The following is an 8,301-nucleotide window of genomic DNA, read 5'->3' on the forward strand; positions in this document are numbered from 1 at the left end:
AGTTACTTATAGTCATAAAAATGTCTGTTGGAGGAGCATCACAATAAAGAGTTAGCAGATATTAAGCAGAGAGTCTAATCAATGAGAGTTGACATATTTGCTCAGTTAGTCAACAGAATGCTCAAAAGAGACCATCAAAATAAAGTGTTACCATTATTTCATAAAATTATGAAAATAAATACATTTTATTGAGTGTTAAAATGATCCTACGCTTCCCTCCTGAATGATAAAATTAAGATCTTACAGATTAGTTACTGTACATTTCAGAAATATTGCAAGAGTTAAAGCTACCTAGTATAATAAATAGCAGCGGTACTGTGTGCCTCTCTCTTTCTGTGCTCTCACCGGCACAGAGACACATGAAAGCGCTGGGGGTTGGGCACTGTGACTGTGAGGAAGAGAGAGGGGCACATGGGGAGAGGGTGGAACAAGATTTATATGAGGCTGCTGTAAAACTTTGACCCCACAGTTGTAAATCTGCCAATGGAGTCTAGCCATCACAACAGGAAGTATGGGGGGGGGGGGGGGGGGAGAAAGGTTGCAAACAGGATTGGGGGGTAGATGGGTAGATTGTTAGGCTAGCATTCAATTAGAAAAGTTATATGTTGAGATTTCCCTATTTAACCTGAAGAATGTTTTTGCATCTCTTTGATGTTCTGGCATCAATGAGCTGCTTCAGCTTGCCTGAATCCTACACTACAGGTACATATTGACTGCTAGCATGTGCTCAGATATAGACCTTGAAAATGAAAAGACTTTAAAAGCAATGAACAATGTCTAAGAGGTAAAAAAAACTCTGTTTGAAAGGGACGATGTGATTTTGTTGGGAGTTTAATTTAATGATGTTATGGTTTATTTTACTTGTACACACACTAGTGCACAAACAGAGGTTGTTTTTGAATTTGAATAATTTTCTTAGTGCTCAATCGAAAGATGAAATTTTTGATAGTAAGGGCTGAATGATAACAAGAAAGTACCTGGGACACTCGCTTAGAAGGTAAACATCAACAAAACGAAAGTCGGCATGAGAGCGCATTACTAAAGTTAATCTGCCACCCACTTAGGTGTGGTAACTCAGGGTCATGATGTGAAAATACAGGATATACGTACTGAGACAGGAAGTGGCAGGCATTGAAGTTTCAGTCTTAATGAGAACGTCAGTATACTCAAGGTCATGAGAAACTGTTGGCATGAATACACCTCTGAACTCTGACTGGCTTTCAGAATGGGTTATGAAAAATATAAACAGGCTTCAATAATCTTCACTTTTTATACGTAAAGTTACTTTAAATGTAATTTTTTAAAGCACATAAAGCATATCACTAAATCAACATCTAGCTATTTATCAATTGCACATTTTTTATCATTATGAACCTAGGTCTATTTACCAAACATCAGAAGTTAAAATGTAACTATTTTAAGTTACTTCAAAGTAGTTACTTTTTTCTTTTTTTGGTAGAAACTACTTTCTCAGTATACTTGACTGTAGCTTAATTTAAGTAACTTTTAGCTTGGCAAGCTATATCAATCAAGGGAAGTGAGCCCAAATCTATAGCATTATGGGTTTTATATTCCCCGCAAACTAGCCATCAATTGGACCAGAAGTAATGCTCCCACAATGCATTTCACTAGGAAGATTCAAATGATAGAGAAATGATAGTGGCTTCCCCGACACTGCTATTGACCAAAAAAACCTCTTTTCACTCTCCTGTTTGACTCCAAGAACGGCTCTTCTCATCTATTCGTCTGTCAATCTTTCTTTTTTTTTTCTGCTCTCTTGACTCTCTCAATAATATGCATTTACATGCACACAATTATTTCAGGATCTAGGAGTGTCTCGGCTGGTGCGCTGAATGCCTTCTATATTTCTAAGAGTGTAAGATGTACAGGATCTGTGCTAGACTGCAGCTGTTCTCAGGTCAAGGCAGGAATTCTTGAAATCTTGAGATCTGAGCAACTGCTCGTTTATTGGAGACCACTCAGCTAATGGACCTGTATCTACAGCCACCAGACCAGATGTTACTCTCTGTGTGTGTGTGGGTGTGTGTGGGTGTGCCCTGGTAAACCCCACATTATGGGGACAAAATGTCCCCACAATGTCCAAAATCCTTGTCCTTGTGGGAACTTTTTTGGTCCCCATGAGGAAACAGCAATACATTTTTTTTGAAAATGTAAAAATGTAGAAGGTTTTCTGTGATGGTATAGGTTTATGGGCGGGGTTAGTGTAATGGGAGAGAATATACAGTTTTGTTGCATAACATTTTGTCTGGTATTTTTTTTAAATTAAATTTTATTCACATAATCACACAGTGCTACCAAAAAGGTTTCCTTTTTTGTTTTCTTGTTGCACCCCCACCAGTACCAGCATAGCGTGCCCGATTATGAGTCAGATTCAAAGACAAAAAAGGCAGAAAAAAAAAATGAAAACATGCTGTGAAAATGTTTAGGAAAAAATGAATTGTAGGCCAAAAAGTTTAAGTATACAGATATAGGATGAATTACATGCAGCTGTTTCTGATCAGAGCTGGTTCACACAACAAACGGTTGAACTTCAAAGCCCAGTGAAAAACTGAGAAGGTCTTCACGAAAAAGAGCTGACTGTCTTATCTCATGAGCCGAGAGTGAGGTTTGCGTGACAAGGCTGGCCACGAGAGGAAGTGAAATGTGTGAGAATGGCAGTCACCGCAGTCTCATCTCAGAACGCTCACCGCTCTGCCCTTACTCTCGAACCCATTGCTCCTGCCTTCACCCCTCTCTCTTCCTGTCTCATTCAAAACACGTCTCGGTTTGTTGTGCTGCTTATAACTTAAAAACATATAGATATTGTTGCTGAAATCAGCAACATTCTGCAAAGAATCTGCTCTTCCATGGCAATTTCCTGCATGCCTAAATGTTTAGATCTTCACAGTGAAAGGTAACACTTCTGAAATCTCTGTGTATCCATAATAAAGGCTAGATGTCTTACGGCAGAGTCTCGTCGTCACTGTCGGCCATCTTGTCACAGGCAAGCTTTCTGGCGGGCTCTGTGGTACCTGATGAGTGATCAGCACAAACACAAATACTCTTATCTCGTTGAAATCTTGACGGATTTACAGACGGTTTGGTTTCTTACAAACGTTATCAACGTGGCTATAATTCTGGATAATTATTTATAAGTATGCAGTGTCACAACTGCATCTCGGATGTTTATAACAAACCAAACCAAACTTTCAATGGGGTAAATAGAAAGGTTGGACACCATATTGATATATATCCAATGCTTTTAATTTAATTTTTTATTTATTCTATTCTATTCATTGTAAAGCACTGAGAGGAATGTCATCTAATTTCGTTGTACCTTGTACAATGACAATAAAGAATTCAATCAATTCAATCAATGAAAACGATTGTTCATTTTGTTCATAATCATCCAGCATTGCCATCATACTCAAGTGTATTTTTGACACAGTGGGTTGATGCTACCTGCTTTGTATGCTAGTACTAACAGTGCAGTGTGACATATGACTTATGTGTACATACAGACAGCGTTACTGCCTCAGTCATATTTCATCTATTGCTGTAAATGACAAAAAAATGTCCCTCTCAGGCTCCCTCGCTTGTCTCTTTCTGCTCTCTTAGTATCTGTAAGCCCTTGCTAGTAGGCCCTGAAGGTTAAGCGCTAATTCCCCACAGTTCTGACCTTGCCTTACAATGAGCTGCATTAGTTCATTGTCTCAGCACCATTACAGTGACTGTCAAGATGAAACACTTGCTGTCTTGTTTCAGTTCGGTGTCTATAATCTGAACATGTTCAGGGAAAAAAGCTAATTCAAAAGTTAATCTTCAAAGCTAATTATAGCCTAATTCACCCAATTCACACACACACAGGGCCGCCTTCACTTCCGCTTCGGTCTATATCTCTCTCCTCTTCTCTCCCCATCACTACACTCCCCTCCTCCTACAAGGCATCAGTTGGAAGGTCTCAGGGGAGAAGCTGCGGCCAGGCTTTTTGGGAGAGCTGTCAGACTAATAGATTTCCTCTCTCGCTCTGATGTCAACAGAGGGAAAAACCTCCCCTGCTGGGACATACTAAAAGCAAAGTTTTCACAGGAACGGTGGAAGGCCCATATGATCTTTGTCTGATAGGTCTGAGTTTTAAGCTCTGATATTTACAAAATGTATTTTAATGTGCTTGATTGAATGTTGGCTAATGGTTGCTTCTGTCTTATGTGCATATACAAAACTTTACTTGAGGACTTCATGATTCATTTTACTCAAACATATATGGATGTATGATCTTGAATGTGCTTTTTTAAAAATAACTTTACAGCGATTTCTCGATTGGATGCAAGAAATAAAAGACGATCCTCAAACGCCTACTACAGGCCGACAGCTGCACAGCACTTAGAAGTGTGCAGGCTTGAAATGGGGTGATGCTTACATGCTAAGCTAACAGCGCCACCTAATGTTTTGTTTTTTGTTTTTTTTGCAACTTACCACGTCCTGTAATTTCGCAATATATATTTAATCATCTAAACATAACATAACAAAATATCAAGCAGTTTGTGTAGGAACATTTCAGGATTTTTGAAACCGTTTTTTAGATTAAAATGTAGGCTATGGAACATTTTATAGCTAGTCAATACTACTATTATAGTAGAATAGTAGGCAAACACTGTGACCACCATAAAAAAAATGCTTTGACCCAATATTCACAATAAATTATCAACAAATATGAGTTTTCAATTTTGCATTTTTAAATTATTATTCCTCAACCATACATTTGTGGTTGCAGCCTAGCAAACTGAAAAAGAAAAAACAATATGACCCATGACATTTAGATTTTAGAACATTTTTGTGCCAGTCCAAAATCAGATTGGGGTTCAGATTTGGGGTTGAGAGTTAATACCCAAACTAGCAAATATCGTACAGGATATTCATTCAGTCAATATTTTTGTAGTTTGTGATGGGAGAAAAAGAAAATGAAATGGGAAAAGACTGGGTTTGATATATTGAAATATCGAGTTCAAGGGTACTTTTGTGTAACTACAAATAAGAGAGAACAACGTGTTAAGCATTTATTAATTATCAGGTAATTATCCTGCTAATTATATCAGTTGTGTAAGTAAAAAACAAACAGCCATGTTTAAAATTATATTTTAACTGTTGATGTTTTATTTGTTATATATATATATATATATATATATATATATATAGTTTGTTTTAAACTGATTTAAACTTTATGGTTAAATGGTATTTTATGTATTTTATGTCTGTGGTTGCAAATAAATGATGTGACATAAGTTTGAACTGTGTCATCTCTGTGTTAATTATAGATGTGTGATCATGGCAAAACTATCTTCTCTTCCTTCTGGATGTTTAGGAAGCGTCTGTCCTGTGCTCAGCGGAATACCTTTTGTATGAGCACACAGGGTAACTCTTCATTCGTGAGGAATGTGAGGGGGACACTTGACTCATATATGGAGAAGACAAACGAGGGCCATTATTTTTGTAATGGTGTCACAAACTATTTGAGTATGGGACAAAATTATTATCTTTTAGAGGAATCAAAAAAATGTACGTCAACTTACAATCCTATTCAAATACTGATATTCAAAAGAAAATAAACAATTGTGGCCAAGTTTATTATAAAATCATTAAAAAATGAAATTGACTAAAACATGCAGGGTTTGATCTTTGCATATTTTGTAGGTCATATATTGTGTTTATGAAAAATAAAAGTTTTAAGATTCTTTCTTATATTATGCCCTTATATCTTCTTTCTTATAAATTTCTTGTACACTGTAAAATAATATATTGTTGGTTTAATTCAAAAAAGTAAGTAACCTGGTTGCCTTTAAAATGTAAGTTCATTGAACTGGAAAAAGTGAGTTAATACAATGAAGGGGTCCCACTTTATATTAAGTGGCTTTAAGTACCATGTACTTACATTGAAATTAATAATTTGATACAATGTACTTATTGTGTACATACATGTTTTTACATTGTACTTATATTTTAAAAATACCAGCATGTAGTTACAGCCGTAATTAATTTATGTAGTTACAACTGTAATTACACAGCTGACCCATCCCTTACACTTAAACCTACCCTTAAACCTACCCATACCACCACACCTGTCCCTAACCTTACCCATATCACACCTCAATAGCACCAAAAGTGATTTACAAAACAACATGAGCACAATAAGTACATTGTACTTATTTTTTAATGTAAGTACATAGTACTTAAAGCCACTTAATATAAAGTGGGACCAATGAAGGAGATTAATTTAATCATCAGAAACTCAAAATGATATGTCATCTGAACTAAATAAATTATTTAAGTTGATTTGACAAAAGAAAAAATGTTGTGATTACTACACTGTAAAAAATATTGTTGGTTTAACTTAAAAAAAGTAATTAACCTGGTTTGCCTTAAAATTTTAAGTTGATTGAACTGGAAAAAGTGAGTTAATACAATGAAGGAGATTAATTTAAAAATCAGAAACTCAAAATAATAAGTTATCTCAACTAAATAAATTATTATAAAGTTGATTTGAAAAAAGAAAATATGTTGTGATAACAAATCTTGAAAATATTTTTTACAGTGTAATTTTTACAATATACATTTGTTTAGGAAATGACATCATGAACACAGTAAGCAGCAGTATAGAGAGAACACACACACAGAGAGAGAGTGTAAAATTAGCAAGTGACTTCACTCTCTGTGTATGACTAAGGAGTCATTGGGCAATCCCAACTTGGGCAGCAGAGCCAATGAAGCCTGCGGGGCAGTAAAAGTGACACCAACACACAAATCAAATTGCAACTGTAAGCTTATTATAGCCTTCAGAACATCTTGAATGTTCTGTTTACTTGTAGCTTTGAATTCTTATTCATGACCTCAATGGTGTAAAAAGACCCAACGGTGGGAGGTTCTAGACGCCTGTAGAACTATATAAACTGGAGGGACCTGAGGCAAGCAGATCATTCTCCTGAGAGCACTCAAGACAACACCTTCCAGACCAACAGGCGAGAGAAATGTCTTCTGCCGAGAGCCTCTTCATGGACGACCCTTTCTTTGCAAACTCCTACTTTTTGTGGCCCAGGCTCAGAAGACAAACGGCTCTTTCCAGCTTCAGAGAGGATTTCCTCCAGCGTAGAGCCCAAATAATGCAGAACCTGAGGAATGAAGTCAGAGACGGCTTGCTGAATGAACTCGGTGAAGAGTTCTTCCAGAGTCTAAAGGGTCAGAGGTCGTCTGCCTTCTCCAGGCTCTTTAGCACCAACACAGAGCAGAGCAAACGGCGAGACGTGTCTCTCACTCTGGACACTCAAGGCTTCTCTCCAGAAGATGTCACTGTGACCGTATCTGGAAGGAGGCTGGAGGTGATGGCCAGCAAGCCGGCAGAGAAAGACGCTTCCTCATCACCTCTCAGCACCTCTCATGTCGCTGAACCCCAGCCACAAGAATTTGTTCAAGCTGTGCAGCTTCCTGATCACCTGGATCCAACCTCCTTGACCTGCTCCGTTGGAGAAGATGGACTTCTGCATATTGAATCACCAGAATTCAAAGATGAGTCATCAGAGGAGCGTGTCATTCCCATCCGCTTCAGAACATCCTTGAATTTCCCCATCAACAAGGACAGCACAAACAAAATTGAAGATGAGGCTGAGAAATCAAACTAGAGGACTGATCTGATGTCATATGCTTTGTACAATTGTTTTTAAAGTTTTTTTTTTAATAAAGGTATTAATTGGTAAATGACTTCATGCACAAACTGCTTCACATTTTCTTCAGATATGACTCATTAAGCTTTTGAAATTCCCTTTACGATTTATAGGCACTAATATTATTGTCAATCTGGAGTGCTACTGTAATTTACTCATTTTCAGTTTTATTGTTTCATTGATATTCTTTATGATCACTTCAAAACGAGAAAAGCAGAATTGTTTTTAGAATAAATCTCAATTTTTAAACTAATGTTTTGGCCATGCAGTGATGATTTGTAGTATTATGTAAATCAGTTTAGTATTTCTCTAACTAGGCTATCTACTAGGCGACTAAACTTAGGATATGCATAAACTGAGAAAATATAGCAACTTCCATTAAGTGTGTGATCAAGATCCACACAATTTCTAAATCAGATTTAAAGTTACTTAAATTAAATTTGAAAAGAAATATGTTTGGAAAAAAGAATGTAATGCAAGTAGAAAACAAGTTTCATAGCAGTATTAAGTAGGTTTTAGGCTACAATTAGCCTTGCCATACAAATGATGGCGCTATAGCGCTATAGACACACGACTGAGATTTTTCCAT

At 36.8% G+C, this 8,301-nt stretch overlaps 1 protein-coding gene across 1 annotated transcript; it reads left to right on the forward strand.

The window, feature by feature from the left end:
* Window positions 1–6,990: 6,990 nt before the first annotated feature.
* hspb9 (heat shock protein, alpha-crystallin-related, 9) lies at window positions 6,991–7,723 on the forward strand. The gene has a single exon (XM_039687252.2). The coding sequence runs from the start codon at window positions 7,023–7,025 to the stop codon at window positions 7,668–7,670; it is 648 nt and encodes a 215-aa protein (XP_039543186.2). The 5' UTR covers window positions 6,991–7,022; the 3' UTR covers window positions 7,671–7,723.
* Window positions 7,724–8,301: the final 578 nt, after the last annotated feature.

This window comes from Pimephales promelas, chromosome 3 (assembly GCF_988280905.1).
Source record: "Pimephales promelas chromosome 3, fPimPro1.hap1.1, whole genome shotgun sequence".
Lineage (NCBI taxonomy): Eukaryota > Metazoa > Chordata > Actinopteri > Cypriniformes > Leuciscidae > Pimephales > Pimephales promelas.

Excerpts from the sequence above, each read along its gene's own strand:
- hspb9 (XM_039687252.2), top strand. The coding sequence starts at position 7,023 with ATGTCTTCTGCCGAGAGCCTCTTCATGGACGACCCTTTCTTTGCAAAC.